The sequence below is a fragment of the Typopeltis vanoorti genome, chromosome 17 (assembly GCF_054136105.1).
Source record: "Typopeltis vanoorti isolate ZY-2024b chromosome 17, IOZ_Tvanoo_1.0, whole genome shotgun sequence".
NCBI classification, from domain to species: domain Eukaryota; kingdom Metazoa; phylum Arthropoda; class Arachnida; order Uropygi; family Thelyphonidae; genus Typopeltis; species Typopeltis vanoorti.
In genome coordinates this window covers 99241959-99265135 of record NC_143565.1, presented here as the reverse complement: position 1 = coordinate 99265135, position 23177 = coordinate 99241959, and the positions used below count along the sequence as shown (strand labels likewise).

At 37.3% G+C, this 23177-nt stretch overlaps 1 protein-coding gene across 1 annotated transcript in view; it reads left to right on the top strand.

Moving 5' to 3' along the window:
- The window catches only part of Atg2 (Autophagy-related 2), a 616887-nt gene that overhangs the window by 111773 nt on the left and 481937 nt on the right, over window positions 1-23177 (top strand). Inside the window, exon 8 of the mRNA XM_090407292.1 lies at window positions 18602-18769. Coding sequence (XP_090263418.1) covers window positions 18602-18769 — 168 coding nt within the window. The remainder of the gene's footprint in view (window positions 1-18601; window positions 18770-23177) is intronic.

Here is a 23177-nt window from a genome sequence, read left to right as displayed (position 1 = left end):
TTGTACTGATTTATTTAAAAGTATAACATCATCTGCATAAAATAAAAATCTGAGATTAACATCTGCAATTTTGATATATGGTTTAATATCACTTTCCTTTATAATGTGATCCATATAGATAATGAATAACAGAGGAGATAATGTATATCCTTGTCTGAAACTAGATTTAACATCAAACAATCTTCTTGTACTTCAATTCTAATTGCTGACTTACAACTCAAATAAAGACTAAGTATTGCTTGACAATATGTCCCATTTATACCATATAACTGTAATGGTTTGAACAGCTTTCCACTTGGCACCTTGTCATATGCCCTTTCCAGATCACCAAAACTTAAATACAAATCCTTGTTATATTCCCAGGATTACTCAACTATTTGTCTTCAAGTGAAAATCTAATCTTGACAGCCCTCTATTTTGACCTAAATCCAGTTCTTCACCAAGTTTCCCTTCCACAATTTTTCTTAACTAGGTGACGCCCTAGCCAGCACAAAATTCTGTCATTTTTTACCATCATTTTGCATTATGGTTTAAGCCAATATAATGGAATTAAAGTTTTCCAGGATTTGGAAAACTTTAATTTTGGGCCTCCTGCCGAATAACTATAACTTAATCAACTGCAGTTGGTTAAGGGGTGCTTAAGGGTCAAAGCTATATAACTGAGAGGAGACCTCCACGTAGCCTTTAAAGGAATGTGGAGAACCGACCAGGGATTCTGACCTAATGTCCAATCCTCACCTTCTCGTGGTGCACCCTGTTGGGTATCTACTTTGATACTGAACGAACGAGGATGGGCTGGCAATTTAGGATTTAGCCGACCAAATTGTATTCTTATTGGTTAAACCAAAATAAAAAATGATGGTACAACATGACAAAATTTCATGCCGGCTGGGGCGTCGCCAGGTTAAACAAGGCCCCCGTTGTTTTTGCCAAGGAACCAGGGCGAACAGCGAAAAGTCAGCTACTGGAACAAATCTGAAAACAAACCCCAACTCAACATCACCAGAGTTAAAGGTCGGTACTATCAACATAAGCAGCCTGAATGGTAAAGAAATGGAGCTAGCTGAGGAATTAGATAAGTACCAGATCGACATAATAGGGGTGACTGAAACAAAAAAGACCAAAACTGGTGAGATCTTTCTGAGCAATAAATACAAAATGTTATATTCAGGCAATGACAGTCAAGGAAAAGAAGGAGTAGCCATAGTATTCAACACAAAATACGAGGCTAATCTTTTTGAATGGCAGTCAGTTTCAAGTAGAGTAATGTCGGCAAATATGAAAATGGGGAACTGGACAATGAGACTTATTTGTGTCTATGGTCGCACAGAAGGTTCTACTAAGGTAGAAGTGGAGGAATTTTTTGACGCTTTAGAAAAAGCAACTGACACAATGAAAAAGGAAAAGTTGGTCCTCGTTGGGGATCTAAATAGCAGAGTAGGAAATGATTGTGAGACATACAAAAATATTTTGGGAAAATTTGGGGAAAAGAGCAAAGCTAATAATAATGGCAAATATCTGTTGGATTTCTGCTCAGGACATGGACTGGTTATTACTAACACCATGTTCCAACATAAAAATGTGCACAAATTCACATGGAGAAAAGAGGCTAGGAATAAGAAAAGTCTCATTGACTATGTTATTGTTTGATAGTGATGTTTTCTCCCTGGTGCAGGACACCAGAGTGTACAGAGGATTTGAAATTGGAAGTGATCACTATTTAGTCGTGAGCAGGATAAAATTGAATTTCATATTGAAAAGAATAACATGCAAGAAAGTTTTAAAGCGAATAAAAGTTGAGCAACTCTCAGATGTGAACTGTAGACTAAAATACAGAAAGATTATTGAAAAGAAAATGAAGGAGTTTGAGAACAGGAATCAAACCTTGGAGATTCAGTGGTAAACTCTGAAGAAAACATTGATTGATTCTGCCAGAGAGGCATGTGGCGAGGTTGTGTGCAAGGATAAAAAAAATCAGAACTCCCTGGTGGACACAGGAAGTTAAAGAGGCAGTGAAGGAAAAGAAGAAAGCATATCAAAAGTTCTTTGCAAATAAGTCAGCTTTTACTCTTACAGAATACAGAGACGAATGTAAGAAATCTAAACAGTGTATAAAACTAGCTAAACAAAAGTCATGGGAGAACTTTGGCAAGAATATAGAAAATAAATATCAAGAAGGTGGCAAAATATTCTGGAGGTTGTTGAAGAAGCTTAGGAAGGAGGAAAGAGTGCTGTAAAAGGAGTTAGAGATGAAAAAGGTGACATGAAAACAGGAGAAAAAGATATCCTTGAAGTATGGAGTGATTACTTTGAAAAACTGCTAAATGAAACAAGCAGTGATGACAGCACAGTGATAAAAAAAACACTGACCAGACATGCAGTCAGGAATACATATCCATACTTGAAGTAGAAAAAGCCATCAAAGGCTTGAAATGTGGAAAGGCAGCAGGAGTAGACGATATTCGACCAGAAATGCTGAAGTATGGTGGTATAAGAGTCTTACAGTGGCTGCACTGCATAGTTCAGAAAGCCTGGACTGAGGGACGAATTCCCGATGACTGGAGTAGAGCTCTCATAGTACCCATATATAAAAAGGGAAATAAAACTGAATGTGAGAATTACAGAGGTATTTCCCTACTGAGTGTTCCTGGCAAGATCTATGCAAGTATACTTGAGAAATGGTTGAGAAGAATTGTGGAAGAAAAGCTTGGTGAAGAACAAGCTGGATTCAGGCCAAATAGAGGCTGTCAGGATCAGATCTTCACTTTACGACAAATAGTCTAGAAAGCCTGGGAATATAACAAAGATCTGTATTTAAGTTTTGTCGATTTGGAAAAGGCATATGACAAGGTGCCAAGAGAGAAGCTATTCAATACGCTGCAGTTATATGGTGTCAATGGGGTATTATATCAAGCAATACTTAGTCTTTATTTGAGTTGTAAGTCAGCAGTTAGAATTGAATGAAGTACAGGAAGGTGGTTTAATGTTAAATCTGGTGTGAGACAAGGATGTAAATTATCCTCTCTGTTATTCATTATCTATATGGATCATATTATGAAGGAAAGTGGTATTAAACCTGATATCAAAATTGGAGATGTTAATGTCAGCTCTTTGCTTTATGCGGATGATGTTATACTTCTAAATAAATCCGCTACAAGTCTGCAAGATTCTCTGACTAAATTGAATAGCTGTTGTAATAGATATGGCATGAAGGTCAGCAATAAAAAGACAAAGACAATGAAAATAGGCAGAATCATTGAAAATGTCAACTGTGTTGTGAATGGAGAACCTGTGGAACAAGTAAAACATTTCAGCTACTTAGGCACGATTTTTACTGAAGATGGTAAACTAAATATAGAAATAGACAACAGAATCAGCAAAGCTGGTATGGTGGGAAGTCAATTGAATAAATTCATATGGAATAAAAAAGAAATTAGTCGGAACACTAAATTAGCTGTATACAAGACAGTGTTCAAACCAGTTTTAACTTATGGATCTGAGAGCTGGGTCAGAAGTAAAACACTTGACCAAAGACTAGAGACCGCAGATATGAGAGTCCTGAGAAAGATTAGAGGCGTGAACAGATGGCATCAATGGCAATATCATATTAAAAATGAGGATATTAGGAAAGAACTTGACATTGTCAGCATCCAGGAATGCGTTAACAGAGCTAATCTCAATCTCAGGTGGTATGGTCAATTAAATAGACTGGGAGAGGAAAGATTAGCAAAACAAGTGTTCTCTGCCAGGTTTGCAGCAAAACGACCCAGAGGAAGACCAAGATATATGTGGATTGATATGGTACAAAGTGCCTTAGATGATAGAAATATAAGATCTGATAATGTTGGAGTCTTGACAAGTAACAGACTGATTTGGAGGAAAATTGTAGATAGGAAGTTAGTAATGATGTAAATTTTTCATGTAGTACTGTCATATCCTGTACACCCCTTGAGGGTACATGGCAGGAATTTGATGATGATGATGATAATCAACTGCACCCATAGAGGGTGGCCTTCATAAGACTCTGATTTGATTTCTTTCACTTATTATATCTTGCATATGCTATTACAATTTTAATATTGTATTCCTGAAGATGTCTGTGACAGTGATGAAATATTGAAACAGTTAAATATTTCTGTTTGTGCTGTACCTGTATTATGAGGGTAAATCAGCACCAAGCCTAAATATCAGAATATCTTACAAACATACCACCACATCATTCCCCGCTCCCCCTTCCCCAAATCAAATTTTTTTTCTCTCAACAAATATAGCAATTACTAAAATGTTTATGATCATAAACAATTATTTTGGCACATACAAGAAATCGTATCACATGATGATATTGTTTCTTGGCCTCGACCATAGATGGCTACACTAGCGGTAAGATTATTATTTTTTTTTAAGTTGGTACATCTGTCATAAGCATCCATGTGAAATTGCAAGTTCATTCTATCAAGTAGTTTGCTTTATACAGCTTTGAGAAGCAAAAGTGTAGTCTATATCCCTTGAAATTAATAAAATTGAGTATCGTATGGTTATAAAATTCTTTGTAAACGAAGGTTTAACGCAAAAAGAAATTCATTCAAAGTTCATAAAAGTTTATGGTCACTCTTCTCCTTCGTTTTCAACAATTAAGAAATGGGCTGCCGAGTCTAAATGTGGCCCTACCAGCCTTGAAGATGATCCAAGTGAAGGACATCCAAAAAGTGTAACACCACCAGAAATCATTGATCATGTGCACGATATGGTATTGGATGACCGAGTCAAAGTGCGTGAAATTGCTGAGACTATAGACGTTTCAAAAGAATGTGTAAGATATATTTTGCATGAGAATTGCAAATGAAGAAGCTTTGTGCAAGATGGGTGCTGTGTTTGCTCACAGCAGATCAAAAACGCACTTGCACAAAAATCTCTGAACAGTGCTTGGAACATTTTAACAAGAATAAAACTGATTTTGTGTATCAGTTTATTTCTGTGGATGAGACTTGGATTCACCATTACTCACCAGAATCCAAACAGCAGTCAAAACAGTGGACAGAAGCCAGTTGTTCAGCTCCAATGAAGATAAAGTTGATTCCATCAGCAGGAAAGGTCATGGCATCAGTGTTTTGGGATTCTAAAGGCATTTTGTTTATTAATTATCTTGAAAAGGGTAAAATAATAACTGGGGGAATATTATTTCGATCTTTTAACCAGACCAGATGAAAAAATTCGTGAGAAAAGACCCGGTTTGCAGAAGAAAAAAATCATCTTTCATCAGGACAATGCATCTGCCCATAAAATTGTTTTGACAATGGGAAAATTAAGGGATCTGCACTATGAATTGTTAGAACATCGACTCTAATTCCCAGATTTGGCACTCCCTGACTTCTAACTCTTCCTCGCTGGGTCTGCATTTTTCTTCAAATCGAGATGCGATTGTAGCTGTCGAGGGGTATTTTGCAGATCTTACTGAGAACCATTACAGGGATGGGATAATGGCACTGGAGCATCGCTGGAATAAATGTATTAGTCTTAAGGGAGAATATATTGAAAAATAAAAATAATTTAAATTATAAATTCCTTTTTCATTGTTAGGCTGAGAAGTTTTCACACCACCCTCGTAGGAAAAGCTCTTGATCTCCAGTGTTTTTGGCATCTCCTTGAAGAGTCTCATTCATATTACATGTTAAGATTGGGTGCACCTTACCAAGAAATGACTAGTTTCCAGGCAGCTTTTTTCCAAATTAGTCTGTTATTTGTCATTTCTTGTTTTGGTCTTACATTTCAGATTACCCCATCTTTTTGGTCTCATTTTCCTGGCATTTTTGCTTCAATCATTTGCTCTGCTCATTTTTCATCTTGTCTATTGAAGTACCCATACTATCTTAGTAAAACTAGCTAAACAAAAGTTATGGGAAACTTTGGTATGAACATGGAAAATAAATATCAGGAGGGTGGCAAAATATTTTTTGAGGCTATCAAAAAAGCTTAGAAATGGAGGAAAGAGTACTGTAAACGGAATCGGAGATGATAAAGGTGACATGAAAACTGAAAATAAAGATATTCTAGATGTCTGGAGAAATTACTTTGAAAGAGTGCTAAATGAAACAAGCAGTATCAGCATGATGGTAGAAAACTTCCAACAGCAGAAATCATTGATCAAGTGCATGATATGGTATTGGATGACCAGTGAGTCACAATGCGTGAAATTGCTGAAGCTATATAGGCATTTCAAAAAATTGTGTAGGATATATCTTGCATGAAGAATTGCATATGAAAAAAGCAGCTTTGCACAAGATATGTGCCGTGCTTGCTCGCTCACAGTGCTTGGAGCATTTTAACAAGAATAAAGCTGATTTTGTGTGTCGATTTATTACTATGGATGAGAGTTGGATTCACCATTACACACTGGAATCCAAACAACAGTCAAAACAGTGGACAGAAGCCGGTTGTTCAGCGCCAAAGAAGACAAAGTCGGTTCCATCAGCAGGAAAGGTCATGGCATCAGTGTTTTGGGATGCTAAAGGCATTTTGTTTATTAATTATCTTGAAAAGGGTAAAACAATTACCTGGAAATATTATTCCGATCTTTTAACCAGACGAGATGAAAAAATTCATGAGAAACGACCTGGTTTGCAGAAGAAAAAATCATCTTTCATCAGGACAATGCACCTTACTGGTCACTTTTTTTCTTCGAATCAAGAGGCGATTGCATCTGGCGAGGGGTATTTTGCAGATCTTACTGAGAACCATTACAGGGATGGGATAATGGCGCTGGAGCATCACTGGAATAAATGTATTAGTCTTGGGGAGATTATGTTGAAAAATAAAAATAATTTTGAAATTATAAATTCGTTTTTTCATTGTTAGGCCAAGAACTTTCAGACCACCCTCGTATATCCATGCATGAAATAGAAAAAGTCATCAAAAATCTAAAATGTGGGAAGGCAGCTGGAATAGATGAAATTTGGCCAGAAATGCCCAAGTCTGCTTGGTTAAAAGTTACAGTGGTTGCATTGCATAATTCAGAAACCTGGTCAGAGGGTTGAATTCGAGATGACTAATCTGAGCTGGCATAGTACCTATAAAAGCTCAGAATGCGAGCATTACAGAGGTATTTCCCTGTTAAGTGTTCCTGGTAAGATTTATGCAAGTATACTTGAGAAATGGCTAAGAAAAATTGTAGAAGGGAAGCTTGGTGAAGAACAAGAAATGGATTCAGGTCAAATAGAGGTTTAGGTTGTCAAGATCAGATTTTCACTTTAGGACAAATAGTTGAGAAATCTTGGGAATATAATAGGGATTTGCATTTAAGTTTTGTTGATCTGGAAAAGGCACATGACAAGGTTCAAGAGGAAAGCTCTTGAAACCGCTACAGTTATATGGTATAAATGGGACCATATATCAAGCAATACATAGTATCTATTTAAGCTTAAGTCAGCAGGTAGACTTGGAGGAGGTACAGCAAGATGGTTTGAGGTAAAATCACGTGTGCACATTATCTATATGAATCACATTTTGAAGAGAGGTGGTATTAAATCTGACATCAAAATTAGCGATGTTAATCTTAGCTCTTTACTTTATGCAGATGATGTTATACTTCTGAATAAATTCAGTGGAAGTCTGCAAAATTTCCTGAGTAAATTGAATAACTGTGGTAAATTATAAATTTACCACGTATATATTATTTACATCTAAAACCAAATACTTCTCGCAAAAGATAACTGAGACAGCTGAAGAAATCCTTGGATACAAAAGGAAAATAAACCATAACTCCTCAAAAATAGGAAAATCACTGGGAATTGATGGTGACACACGAAGGAGGTGACATCATCATCATCATAGACACCTTGCTAAATTTATTCCAGGAGGTATGGAACACAGAGACCCTGGCCTTCTGATTGGCAGACTTCCGTTCTTGTACCTATTCCTAAAAAGAGAAACAGCAATAAATGTAGCAACTACAGAACAATAAGCCTTATTAGTCATACAAGCAAAATCCTGTTAGAAATACTATTGTCAAGAATTGAAAAGAAAATAGAAAGCAGACTATCAGAGGAAATTGGACCTATGCAACGAAAGAAGATATTTGAAAAATCTCATATTAATAGCAGTGATAACAGAGAACAGTATAAAATTATTACTAAGATTATTAAAAAAGAAATCAAACATGCTAGAAAATTATGGATATTAGGTGAATGCAAAAATATAGAAGAGGACTTAAATAAAAATAATTCTAAAAGTGCTTTTCAAATTATCAATAAGTTAACCAAACATTTAATTGCAATTAATTGGAGCATAGAAGATGAAGATGGAACTCCTATCACGGACAACCAGAAAATAGTTGATAGATGGAAATGTTACACAACCAAGCTTTTTCAAAGGACCCTCAACTGACTGATTATATTTTGGACGGAATTTTGCCAGGAGGTTCTGAGGAAGGAGATTACCTGATATTAAAAGATGAAGTCATTGCAGCAGTTAGCTCCTCAAAAATAGGAAAATCACCGGGAATTGATGGTGTTACAATGGAACTGATACACAAAGGAGGTGACATCATTATCATAGACACCTTGCTAAATTTATTCCAGGATGTATGGAACACAGAGACTTTGCCTTCTGATTGGCAGACTTCTGTTCTTGTACCTATTCCTAAAAAAAGGAAACATCAATAAATGTAGCAACTACAGAACAATAAGCCTTATTAGTCATACAAGCAAAATTCTGTTAAAAATACTATTGTCAAGAATCGAAAAGAAAATAGAAAGCAGACTATCAGATGAACAAGCGGGTTTCCAGAAGTACAGTCGACCATATTTTTACAATACACATACTAGGCGAAAAATACATAGAACATAACAAAATAATCTGTCACAACTTTTTAGACCTTCAAAAAGCTTTTGACTCAATATGGCATCAGGCATTATGGAAAATTTTAGAACATTATGGTATTGACAACAAAATCATTAGGGTTATTAAATCTTTTTATTTCTCTTCTGATATGAGAATTGAAATTAAAACTTACAGCAGTGAACTGTTCTGGGCAGAACGGGGGTGGGTGGTAAGACAGGGATGCATCTTGTCCCCTCTTCTTTTTAATTGTTTTTCTGGAATATGTCATAGATGAAGCTCTTCATGAATATGACGCTGGAATAGTAGTTGGCAGACTAAGAATAAATAACTTACGTTTTGCAGATGATATCGATCATCTGGCAGAAAGTGAAGAAGAATTACAAGAGATAACCAGCTGTGTTTTGAACATTAAAAAAAATATGGATTATACATAAACCTACAAAAAACAAAAACAATGATAACTTCAAAATCAGACATTGAATTCTTAAAGATACAAATTGGCAATAAACAAATTGAGAATGTAAACAAGTTCACTTATCTAGGAAGCATGTTGAGTCAAGATGGTCGTTCAAAAACCGACATTAAATACTGAATTGCTAAGACAACCATGGCCCTACAGAAGTTAAAACCTTGTGGGGAGATAACAGAATAGCAATCACAACCAGACTAAGACTAATTGACACTTTGGTAAATTTTATCCTCTTGTATGGTCGTGAGGCCTGGACTTTGAGGGAAAATGAGAGGAGACTCCTGTCTTTTGAAATGAAAACTTACAGAAGACTTTTGAGAATTCCCTATACCGCTCACGAAACCAATGAAAATGTTCGAAAACTGATTGATTCAATAGATGGGAGAAGAAGGGAAAATATTCTGACAGTCATCAAAAGAAGACAGATGAAATGGTTTGGACATGTGGAGAGGGCTAATGGCATTCCAAAGCAAGCACTAGAAGGAATCATTCCTGGACCAAGGATTAGGGGCCGACCTTGATTAAAATGGACTGATAACATCAAAAAATGGACAAATTCCTCCCCTTCTCAACTGACATCAAGAACAAGAGACCGAGATGATTGGAGGAGGCTAACATAGAATATCACCTGCCAGCCATGAATGACCCACCTGTCCATTTAGGACTACGGGAGAGAAGAAGAGAGATATTATTATTATTATTCAGGCCTTCAAGGAGTCAAAAGACTCATCGAGGGAGGTCCTACCTAAGACATAAAGTCTGTCCAGACTTATCAAGGGGAGGTCCCCCCCCCTGAGAAACACAAAGTCTATCATACCACTCTTTAAACTCACTGACCGTTCTCGCTCCCACCACTCCATCAGGCAATGCATTCCACAGCTCAACCACCCTCCACACAAAGAAACCACTCCTTACCCTCTTGCTCACAGTTTCCTTTCGTAACTTCCAGGGATGGCCTCTTGTCATCACTCCTTCCCGCTGTTCAACCAAGCGAAAGAACTCCCCAGTGTCAACCCTGTAACCACCTCTCAACAGTTTAAAAGTCTCAATCATATCACCTCTCCTTCTTCTATCCACCAAACTCTGCAGTCCACATTCTCTCAGCCGATCCTCATAACTATCCTTGTACAGTCCTGAAACCGTCTTTGTATCCTTTCCACAGTTAATTTATCCCCTACAAATCCTGGGGACCAAATCTGAGAACAATAGTCCAAGTGTGGTCTGATCAGAGACTTATACAACGGAATGATAACCCTCTTATCTCTGCAGGTCAGTGTCCTTCTCATAATAGCAGCAATCCTCTGTGTTACCTTCACCACCTTTGCAATATGTCCCCTAAACTTCAGGTTTCTATCAATCATCAACCCCAGATCTCTTATCTCCCCTACTTCCTCCAGTATAACTCCTCCTATAGAGTATGCAGCATCCCATTGATGTTTCCCAAACCTCGAGACCTTACATTTTGCTGCATTAAACTGACACCCCCATTCATTTGCCCATCTATCTAGCTTATTTAAATCCTCTTGCAGGGCTACCACATCTGCACTATTACTAATAATCCTTCCCAGCTTCGCATCATCCGCAAACAACTGAATATCCCCCTGCAATCCACTGGCTATGTCATTGATATAAAGGTTAAACAGTATAGGTCCTAGTACTGAGCCCTGTGGGACCCCACTTGTAACCCTTTGCCTCCTGGAAAGAAACTGCTCCACCATACACAACTCTCTGATACCTATCAGACAGCCAATCCTGAATCCAATCTGACATCCAGACCCATGTGCTGCAACTTAAATATCAGCTTATCATGTGGCACCCTGTCAAATGCCTTCGCCAAGTCTAAGAAAATCAGTATATGCCTTTCCCTCATCTAATGTTCTTGTAACTTTATTATAAAAGGTTAGCATATTGCTAAAACAAGAGCGTCCTTTCACAAATCCATGTTGATTCTCACAGGTAACATTATCCTCATCTGCCCAATGCTGTATACTGTCCCTCACTACTTTCTCCATGTTCTTAAAAACTACTGATGACACACAGACTGGCCTATAATTAGACACTTCCAGTCTGTTACCACCCTTATGTAATGGCACTATCTTACCTTCCTTCCATTCCCTGGGCACCTTTGCCAAAGCCAGACTTTCATTGAAAAGCTACGTTAAAGGCACTGTCAATTCCTAGCACATTCTCTCAAAACTCTTGATGAAATACCATCCAGTCCCACAGCTTTACTGACAACCAGAGTACTCAGTATCTGAAACACACTCTCCTCCTGTACCTCCAGACCTCGAAGCAGTCCTATCCCTCTAGCATTAAAACTGACTCCTCTAGGATGAAATACTCCAATAAAGTGTTCATTGAACGATTCCACTATGTCCTCTGCATCAGTCACTCTATTCCCATTTTTATCCCACAATATCATTCTTCCACAGTCATTTCTCCTCCTACTGGCCACATAGCTAAAAAATTCCCTAGGATTTTCTTTGGATCTTAGGGCCAATCTCTTCTCATATTCCAGTTTCGCTTTCCTTACCATACTAGTCACTCTTCTGGCCTGTGTCTTATATTCCTCATGCATCACTTCACCTGTGTCCTTATATCTCTTCCATAGCCTCTTTTTCGCATGCAATTCCTGTTTAATATTGTTTGTCATCCACTTTACCCCAAATTGCGTCCTCTTCTTCACTCGTGGTATACAACTTACCATTGCTGATAACAAATATTCTTTCACAATTTCCCACGCACTAGTGATATCCCGGCCTTCCGATTCCTCCCTCCATGAAACTTCCCGAAGTTAACGTCTAAGACTATTATAATCACCTGCCTTATAATTCCACATAAGTTCCCGTCTCTTTGATACTCCTGCATGTCTATTCATTTTCCAAGTCAACACCATATGGTCACTCTCTCCAACTGGTGGGAGAGACGTCAACTCAGTTATTATCAACTCTTCTGATGCTATAACCAAATCCAAAACTTTTGAACTTCTTGTTCTCTCTGTTACATGTTGCCTAAGACACTTGTCCCTCAAGAATTCTAAAAATTCCATTCCCCTATTGCTACATGCATCTTCCTCTCTCCAATTTATACTACTGAAGTTAAAATCTCCCATAACAATCATTCTTCTTGCATTTGCCAAACTTAACTGTCTAAACATCTCCTGGTCCCCTTCCTCTGTGCTCCTGGGTCTGTAGCAACACCCCACTAAATATCCTGTCTTGCCTTCCTGTACCTCACACCATACCCTCTCAAAATCATTTGTCTCACTTCCTTCCAAATTCTCCACTCTTAGAGGACATAGGTCATCACTTATCATAAGCAGTACCCCACCACCATGCTTTCCCCTTCTATCCTGACGAAAAATGCTATACCCAGCGACTTCTATTCCTGTTGTTATATCCCCTTCTGTCAACCACGTCTCAGTGATCGCAATAATTTTTGGCCAGGCTGATGCTATCTGCGCCACCAATTCCTCTCCCTTATTCCAGATACTCCTGGCATTAGTATAAAGCATATAAATGCCATTGTTTCTATACCCAGCATTATCCCTTCTAGACTCCACTGGGCTCAGTGTCACCTGACATTGTCTCCCTTCTCCCAAGTATCCATTCCCACATGAGGTCACCCCTGCTATCATCCTCCCTGGGACACACTGACTCGTTCAGAACAGCAATCTCTCCAGATGCCTATGTCCTTCCTCATTCAAATGTAAACGGTCTCTCGCATACAATTCCTCTCTTTCCTCAAACGCACTCCAAGCATCCACATATACCAGTCCTCTCTTGTCACACATTCTCGCTATTATGCCATTCAATATCACCACTCTTCTGCTCAGCTCATCATTATCATACCTAGGCAACACGCACACTATTTTTCCTCTCTCTGTCTTCTTCTGTACAGTCTCAAGCAAAAATCTCATATCTCTCGCTTCCCGACTTACATTACCACTCAAGTCATTCGTTCCTACCATCAGAATCATCTCATCCACCCTTTCACCTCTCTTAATTGCCATAGCCACCCTTTCTATTGTTCCTCCTGGCAAACACCACGGATCATTGAGTCGCCATACATTATACCTCTTACCATTCCCTTGCTCCTATTGTTTCCATTCTCTCCTCTTCTTTCATTCCCATACCTCTCTCTTCTACTGTTTCCATTCTCTCCTCTTCTAGCACTCCCATACATCTCTCTCATTCCCTCTCTCCTACTGTTTCCATTTTCTCCACTTCTAGCACTTCCATATCCCTCTCTCATTCTGTCTCTCCTACTACTGTTTCCATCCTCTCGTCTTCTAGCATTCCCATACCTCTCTCTCTCTTATTCCATCTCTCCTACCATTTCCATTCTCTCCTCTTCTAGCACTTCCATATCTCTCTCATTCCGTCTCTCCTACTGTTTCCATCCTCTCGTCTGCTAGCATTCCCTCTCTCCTACTGTTTCCATCCTTTCGTCTGCTAGCATTCCCATACCTCTCTCTCATTCCCTCTCTTCATCTGTTTCATTCTCTCATCTTCTAGCACCCCCCATACCTCTCACTCATACTCCCTAAATTCTCTCTCTCTCCTACTCTGATTTGCCTTACATTTATCTCTTCCAGTCTCCTAATCTTATCTTTCATACTTCTGCTCTCATTCACAAAACATTCCACCTCCTCTTTCAACTCATCTATCTCCCTCTGCAGGTCAGTCACTCTTAATCTAAATTCACTCTCCCAAACAAAACCATCTCCTAAACTTTCACAGTCACTCACACCTTCCACACTATCAACTATTATTTTCTCATTCTCTCCTATCACACTACTCGTCTTCCTACATTCATTCCCCGTTCCTGGAGCAACAAAGTCGGATATCGATATATCTAATGTACTTATTTCCTCCAACTGCCTGCATTTTGCGCACATATGCTCTCCGCTCTCTTTAACAAGCCACATATGTAATTCCCGAGACGCATACATGCCGCAAGTACTGCATGCCACAAAGTCCCTTATGATATTGCTAATAATTGAGTTCTTAAATGGCGGAGGACTTGGCGTTACCACTTGCGACTGCTGCTGAATCCACCATCATTCCTTACTGCCGAGTAGCGTAATCTTTAATAATTATTCAATTAATAAATAAGAGGGAAAAAAAGTACAAACATCAGAACATTTAAGTACTAAATATAATTAAATAAAATGAAATATAACTAAATACAGTAACTTAGCTTCATTTTGTCTTCCACCATTACGCGTTCGATTCCGACGGTACCAAAATATATTATATCGCGACAGCAACTAACTTCCAAAAAACAACCACTCGTATTCAGAGAAACAATTTAGCACTCAAAAACGTAGAAAAACGGGGAAAAAAGCAGACTATTCACCGATTAAAAATCACTTTCTTCTGCACAGCTCAAATTCACTGCCACGTGCTACGGCGACGCTAGCGCCACACCCTATGTTATTTACCACAATGAAAATAGGCAGAAACATTGAAAACATCAACTGCATTCTGAATAGTGCATCTATACAACAAGTAAAACATTTCAGCTGTTTAGGCACAGTTTTTGAAGATGGTATATCAATTATGGAAATAGAGAACAGAATTAGTAAAGCTGGTATGTTAGGAAGTCAGCTGAATAAATGTATGTGGAATAAGAAACAAATTAGTCAGAACACTAAATTAGTTATATACAAGATGGTGTTCAAACCAGTTTTAACTTATAGATCTGAAAGCTAGGTTAGAAATAAAACCCTTGATCAAAGACTGGAGACCAGAGATATGAGAGTTCTGAAGAAGACTAGTGGAGTAACAGATGGCAGTATCATGTTAACACATTCAAGTCGGGAAGTGTTTCACACATTTATTGTACCGACGGAACTCTTCATTATCGTTTGTGAGCCACTTCTGAGTTGTGCAGATGGGTCGATGTGATGCAGTTTTCAGTGTGTTAGTTACAACACTTTCGGTAGAATTTTATTGCCACTTTCTTGTGTGCCACTCCCGTATCATGCTGGTGGTTGGCCTCACTGACACAAAGTTTATGCGCCATGTTTATTGCAACTCTTTTAGTAGAATTTTATTTGAAGTTGGCATTTGTGATCTGTCTTAATGACATCAAATATTTCAAATTTAATTGAACAAACACTTATTTCATGTAATTGAAATTTAGACTAATGTTATGACAGTTGTTTTTAATTAGATGTTGTTTGCCAGTACAACAAGCATTTGCTTGACTCTGCAGAATAGTTTCTGTGGGAGGAGACATGTTTCAGGTAGTGTCATTTTTATCCTAGTTGTCTGTAATTGCACTATTTGTTGACAAATATATTACTCTGACTGAAGATGTCTCTGTATCTTCTTCAGTAATACAATAAATTACTTCTTTTTCTTGCATCTACAGTATAGTGGCTGTTAGTGATTTATAAACAAATCTCTTTCCATCTATTCGTAAGTTTTTTTTTTTTTAATTATAGCCATCATAAATGCAAATATGAAAGCCTGCAGATTATAGGATCACATATTCTTCACTCCACCCACAGATGCTTATAGTACAAATGCACATATAACATCACAGAGGAACTATGCATACTCCATTTTACAGTAATGAAAATATTTTTATTTATGCCTATTCTTTCTCTTCCTTATATTTGCGGTTCTTTACATCTTTTAGTAAATCAAGTATAGTAACTAATAATCAAATATGTTATTATCTTTAATTACTGTTTTTTAATATATTCTGAAAAGAACATTTCTTTTCACCTGTTCCTCTCTTTTCAATGCAGGATTAGTTAAAATCGCAGAAACTATTTTGAAAAGTCTGATGAACAACAAAATTACTGGCAAATTTGCTCAATTCGACAGGTGGTCAGGTTCACAGCAAGCTAACTACGATTGCCCCGACCCAAGCATGTTAAAAATGAGAATATTAGGAAAGAACTTGCCATTGTTAGCATTCAGGAATGTGTTAGTAGAGCTAATCTCAGGTGTATGGTCACTTAAACAGATTGGGAGAGGAAAGATTAGTAAAACAAATGTTCTTTGCCATTTGGCAGGGAAAAGATCCAGAGGAAGAAAAGATGTAGATGCAGTAACAAGCACCTTAAAAGCAGAAATATAAGATCTGATAATATTGGAATGTTGACAGATAATGGATTAATTTCGAGGAAAATTGTTGATTGGAAGTAAAGAATGGTGTAACTTTTTCATGTAGTACTATCTTAATTATTCTTTACACTCCCTGAGAGTACATATCAGGAATTTGATGATGGTGATGATACCATCTTAGATGAACTCAGCTTACACATTTTTGAATATTTATAATTTTGATTGACTTCTATTTCGTTGTTTTTTCTTATATAGCAGTATTTTTATGTGACTCACTCCCACCTACAAAATGTTGTAAATTTATTTTTTTATCTTTTTTATTTATTTTTACATAATCTGAAGACTTTGCTTTAGAGACCAAACATGAAACTTTTTCAAGCCACTTCAGGCTTCCTTGTAAGTGGCAGTAATCTAAGATATCAAAAAACAGTGAAATTCATTTTCCATGAATGATAGTCGCAAACATTTGTTGGTGTTGGAGAGCAAGTTTGGTAACCATTCTGTTAGCCAGACGAACATATATATAAATCTATTAAATGTTGTTATTAAAATTTTCTACAAATGTATTAGAATATTTTCAGAAAAGTATTAAACATAATTGTATATAATATAATTAAATATACCTTTAATTCATATATTTAAATCATATTAAATATTTTTATTGATTTTAAAATTTTCAAAAAAAATATGAACATTAAGATGAATCAGCTAATCAGTAGATGCTGATTACATAAAGTGCACACTTAAGAAGCTTTCACATTAAGAATAAATGATCACTCAGTGCTCTCAGTTTATCAATGTCTGGAAATGATACCAGAAGAAAATAAATAATTTATTGAACTCACCAATGTTTTGCTTTATTCTAACCAGCATCTTCAGAGTGCAAATTTCAACTATTTTAAAGCACAAAGAGGCAGATAAGAACAAAGTTATTTCAGAGAAGTCTAGCTAAATCTGTTATCATCTGCCTTGAACAATACCATAAAAAGTATATCTGGAATCATCATAACTGAAAGATCATGCTCTGGATATATTGCTTCACACGAAATTAAATGGAAAAAGACATATTTGATGCATAGTTGCTGTAGGCTTGAGAGTGAGAATGAGTATGAAACATTCTCCCAACCCCAACAAGCATGGTTGTGATAATTTGCCAAAGATCTGGGAGACAGTCATTTCAAGACCACATTTGGCTTGATTTCTGAATTAAGTTCGATTTTATCTGGCCCCTAGAGAACAGCTTGGTGAGACATTAGTTCCTTTTGAATTATAATTTGAATTGTTCCTGTATTTCCTGTTCTGGAATTTGAGTACTGTATGTGTACCACAGTACTAATTTTATGCTCTGATGATGATGCCAGTTAGAAAACCAGTGAAATATTAATAAGTTCAATAAATGAATTTTTATTTCACCTTTTGGTTTGATTATACCATGAAGCACTATTTATGAATAACCACCAGCACTAAGGCAGATATATGCATGTTGAGAAATGAATGGCATATTTAAAAAAACTTTTGAAAATGTTATAAAAGTGTAAATTGTACCGTGGTTAAAAAAACATATAAATCAAGCAATTTCAATGTCTTAAGCAGATATATGGTAGAGAAGCTGTATAAGCAGGTGTAAACATTTTTATCAGTTTCAAAATTTATATTTAGGAAGTCAATGTTACTATGATCGTCTTACACAGCAGTACATAAAACTAACATTTTGTTTTCATACAGTGATTTCAGTGCAAATTGTCTCCAGGTATACATTGTTATTTTCACTGTTGCATCATTTTTTCATAATGATTTCTCTCATGTTAAGCCCCATGATGTAAACCTATGGTGTATTGAGCAGACTGAGAACATAGAAACTTTGCTAGAGACCAACTATCAAACTGTTTCCAGCCATGTCAGACCTCTTCTAACCAGGATGACAGTTGTTTCATGCTTGGTGGTGAAATTCATCTCCCACCTACAGTCATTCATCCATGCCACACTAAGATTCAAACCCACAGTCTGCTTGTTGGAGAATGGATATGTTTTCTGTTGGGGCAATTAGGTTCACAGTTTGAATATTGTTCAAATTGTTAACTAGTTGCCCCACAAGTTACCATGTAGCCATAATTACCTGTTCTCAGTCTAGCTTTTTAATGGTGGCTTTTAATAAACTATGCTTTATTTGTATATATGTGTGTGTTTAATGTAATTATTTTTTATTTTAAAGATCAGGAAGATAGAAGTAATGTCTTACACCGTCAGAATTCTCGCAGTAAGCCTATGGAAGATGCCGATTATGCTCTTGTTGAGCAAGAATTGCAAAGGCAATTAGGACAGCCCCAGCTGCCAAAACGGTCTCTTCACCCTCACCAGGGTTGGTCCTCCCAGTCATTAGGTAAACTAATTTCATGCACATGTTTTGCTGAAATATTCATTAAATATATGTAGATTCTCGTAGACAGGCTTATACGTTGGTTATGCATTTCTAAATAACTTAGGGAATTGAAACAACGTAGATCCGAATATAAATTAAATTATATTTTAATAGATATTTCCGATATTTCGGCAATGTCACATTGCCATTTTCTAAAGGAACTTACAAAAAGGCAGGTGCACACAGGCAAAAACAATACAGTAACTGAGAATGAAGATTTGAAGCTATCGTTCTCCTAGAAGTCCTGATGGTGCCCTCTGGAGGGTTAAGTAGGCGTTCTTGGCTGTTGGGCTGAAGGTCTGCTGATGTATGCCTCCCAAATTTGGGGCAGTCGCATACAACCAAATTTGTTGAGGTTTGGAGAGTTTCTTAGGGCAGAGGCTGATTCCATAAATAATCTTTCGAATTTATATTTGCTCCGGTGTATTATTGTTGCTTTCTTCCACCGTATTCTGTGGTGAGTATCCAGAGCATGGTCTGCAAGACCAGCTATACAACAGGGCTAAACTAATCTGTTCTAACGACATAGCCCTTAACACTGAGCTAAATCACATCCTCAACACTTTCTCAGCCAATGGCTACCCCCCCCCCCCCCAAATCCAAAAAATATTAAAACCTACAAACCACAGCCCCCCCCCCCTCCACAAAAAGATTACTCTAAATCCATCACCATTCCCTACATCTGAGGCACCTCAGAAAAAATTACCAAAATTCTAAAAAAACATGACCTCACCTCCTGTTACAGGCCTTACAGAAAATTGGCATCCCTTATCCGCTCTACCAAAGACCAACCACTTCCCCTAGACCTACCTGGTGTATACCAGGTCCCTTGCAGTTGTAAACTGTCGTACTTTGGCCAAACAGGCAGGACAGCGAATATCAGAATTTCTGAACACAAGGACTACATCCGGTTTTACAAGTATAGCCATTCTGGTCTTGCAGACCATGCTCTGGATACTCGCCACAGAATACGGTGGAAGTAAGCAACAATAATACACCGGAGCAAATATAAATTCGAAAGATTATTTATGGAATCAGCCTCTGCCCTAAGAAACTCTCCAAACCTCAACAAATTTGGTTGTATGCGACTGCCCCAAATTTGGGAGGCATACATCAGCCCTCCAGAGGGCACCATCAGGACTTCTAGGAGAACGATAGCTTCAAATCTTCATTCTCAGTTACTGTATTGTTTTTGCCTGTGTGCACCTGCCTTTTTGTAAGTTCCTTTAGAAAATGGCAATGTGACATTGCCGAAATATCAGAAATATCTATTAAAATATAATTTAATTTATATTCGGATCTACGTTGTTTCAATTCCCTAAGTTATTTAGAAATAAATATATGTAATGCATGAAGTTGCATTTTTTCTGGAAGTATACAGCAGATATTTAACATTGAGAATAATTAATTAATTTAATTTTTAATTATAAATTAATTTTAATGTCTGAGGTAGTCAGATGTTTAATCACTCAACCAGCCATGATGTGTTTTAACATCAAAATATGAATGCAAAATGAAATATAGTATTGAAATGGAAATACCATTGAAATGATGTGGATACAAAGCATACACTAGTTAATATATTTCATCTGATATGATTGGGTAGTGTATGCAAATGCTATACATAACATAGTGTTGGTGAAAATTAAGTAGAATGGTTCCAACCTATTCTTGGTTTGCAAAATCATATTACACAAGTCTTTTTTTATGAAATAATTTTTTATGCTACTCTTGAACTTTATAATATGAACTAAATTTAATAGATATCATGAACTAAATGACTCTGCAAGAGATAATTGGAAAGCAAGAAAATAAGGGACAGTTATGTTTCATATCTTCTCTTTTTCTTCTTCTCTTCAAGGATTAGGCATTTGCCTGTTCTGGCTTCACTGGCCCCTACATCTTGACCTGTCCAGCTAGGGAGGCCCTGCCAGTAGCTTAGCTACCACTGGCGTAGCTCTTGAGGTCATTGGTTCACGCAAGCCGTCTTACTGCATGAAGGTGAAGATACCATTAATGAGGATGTTTCATATGAAATTGCCAAAACATGTTTAATAGGTTCTGAAAGGAAATCATTGTTTTTGTGAGAGTTCAAATGGCATTGTCCTTAGAATGTTGGCTCACTCCTCTACTCATTCATGTAGCAATAGAGTGCACTAATTATTATTCCTCATTCTATAAAGATGTTCTGTAAACAAAACATCAAAAAATAAACTATCTTTTTTGGGGAGGACTAAGGATTGAATAATTCAGTTGCTATACTTTGCAAGAGCTGCCCCGGGGCAGAGCTGACTACTACCGGGTGCGTCCCCAGGTGGCGGATCGGGGAACAGCCTTCAGATATGGAGGTTAGCTGCGATATAAGCAGAGCAATCTGGCGAATAAGCAGCCGTGGACCAACAGCGACTGAGCTATCAGGGTGTGGGGGAGCAGAAGTGGCAACTCTGTCTCACTTAAAACCTCACAAAGCCCAATGACAACTCGGTGACATGGCGAGTAGTGCCGCCATTAAATAAGTACCTGCTGGGGTCACCGCCCCTGACATTGGGAAGCAGCATTGTCAGTACTGACACAAGGTTGAAGCCAAATGATGACGGAAAAGCTTGTGATCAGAGATTTGCAGATGGCAATATGATTATATTGTGTACGTCTGTAATACTGCGGAGCAGAAAGCAAACGGAGAAACTACTGCTCTACCTTATCTCCAGAACAACCACCATGGCGAGCAAACCCTTACAATTGGCCCCAAGTTCCCGGCATCCCTTAAATGGGACAGGGGTGCGAAGAATCTCCGGGCTCAAAATGGTGTCCACTTTTAAAATTGCAACTTGGAATGTCAGAACTCTGTATGAAGTGGCAAATTAAGAAATGCCACAAGAGAAATGAAGAGGCTGGGCATCCGGATTTTGGGAATTTGCGAGACAAGATGGCCAGGATCTGGAAAGTGTCAACAAGATAATATGACAATGTATTACTCTGGGAATGATGAGAACAAACATCGACATGGTGTAGCTGTAATAGTAATAGTAGATGAAGAAATCAATAAATCAGTAATAAATTGGATTCCATTTTCTGAAAGGATAATGCTGTTACAACATAAGGGAAACCCCGTTAACATAAATATCATCCAAGCTTATGCACCCACAGCTGACAAAAGTGAAGAAGATGTTGAAGAGTTTTATGAACACCTAAAAGAGATTAAAAACCTAACAAAGAAACATGATATAAACATAGTGATGGGTGACTTCAATGCAAAAGTGGGAAGAGGGGGTGATGGAGAAATTGTTTGCGAACATGGCTTAGGCACCAGAAATGACAGAGGAGATCGCCTAGTCCAATTCTGTCAGGAAGAAGATCTAACAATAGCAAATACCTGGTTTAAACTTCCACCAAGAAGACTGTACACTTGGAAATCGCCTCAAGATAACCAACATAACATTGTCCGAAATCAAATTGATTATATACTGATAAATAAAAGATTCCACAGTAGTATAAAGAGTGCAAAGACTTATCCTGGAGCAGATATCTCATCAGACTACAATCCCATAGTTGCAGAAGTACGTCTTAGATTAAAATCAGCTAAAAAATCACAAAAGAAGAAAAAGAAAATTGATGTAGAAAAACTGAAAGACCCGAACATAAATAAAAGTGCCAAGACACAGCTTAACCTGCGATTACAACAGATTAACATAGAAGAAAATAAAAGTGTGGAATCTCTTTGGAATAGCTTAAAGAATGCCATCGTAACAACAAGTATTGAAGAAGTAGGTTATGTGAATAATATAAAACAACAGGAATGGATGACAGATGAGATTCTTTCTCTTATTGATACAAGAAGAATGTATAAAAACAAAGACCTAACCAGGTATACAGAAACACATAACATCATCAAGAAAAAAATAAAAGAAGCCAAGGAAAATTGGATGAAAAATTTATGTACTGAAATTGAACTGCTTCAGAAACAACATGATAATTTCAATCTGTATAAGAAAATCAACGAAATTTCCGGAAAACTGAGGAAAAAGCAAATAGTGTCTCTAAGAGACGAAAATGGAAAAATAGTTCTAGAAGAAGAGAATAAAGCACAGATTTGGATAAAATATGTAACAGAACTTTTCAATGGTACTAGACAGAAGCCTATAAATATAAAAGATAACATTCAAGGACCAGCAATCATGAAATGCGAAATAGAGAATGCTATACAAACAAGTAAAACAGGAAAAGCCAGTGGACCAGATGGTGTGCAAACAGAATTTTTAAAATTAATCGAACCAGATAACATCAAACTTCTTGAAAAACTATTTAATAAAATATATGAAAGTGATGAATTTCCATCAGATTGGCTCAAATATACATTTATCACTATCCC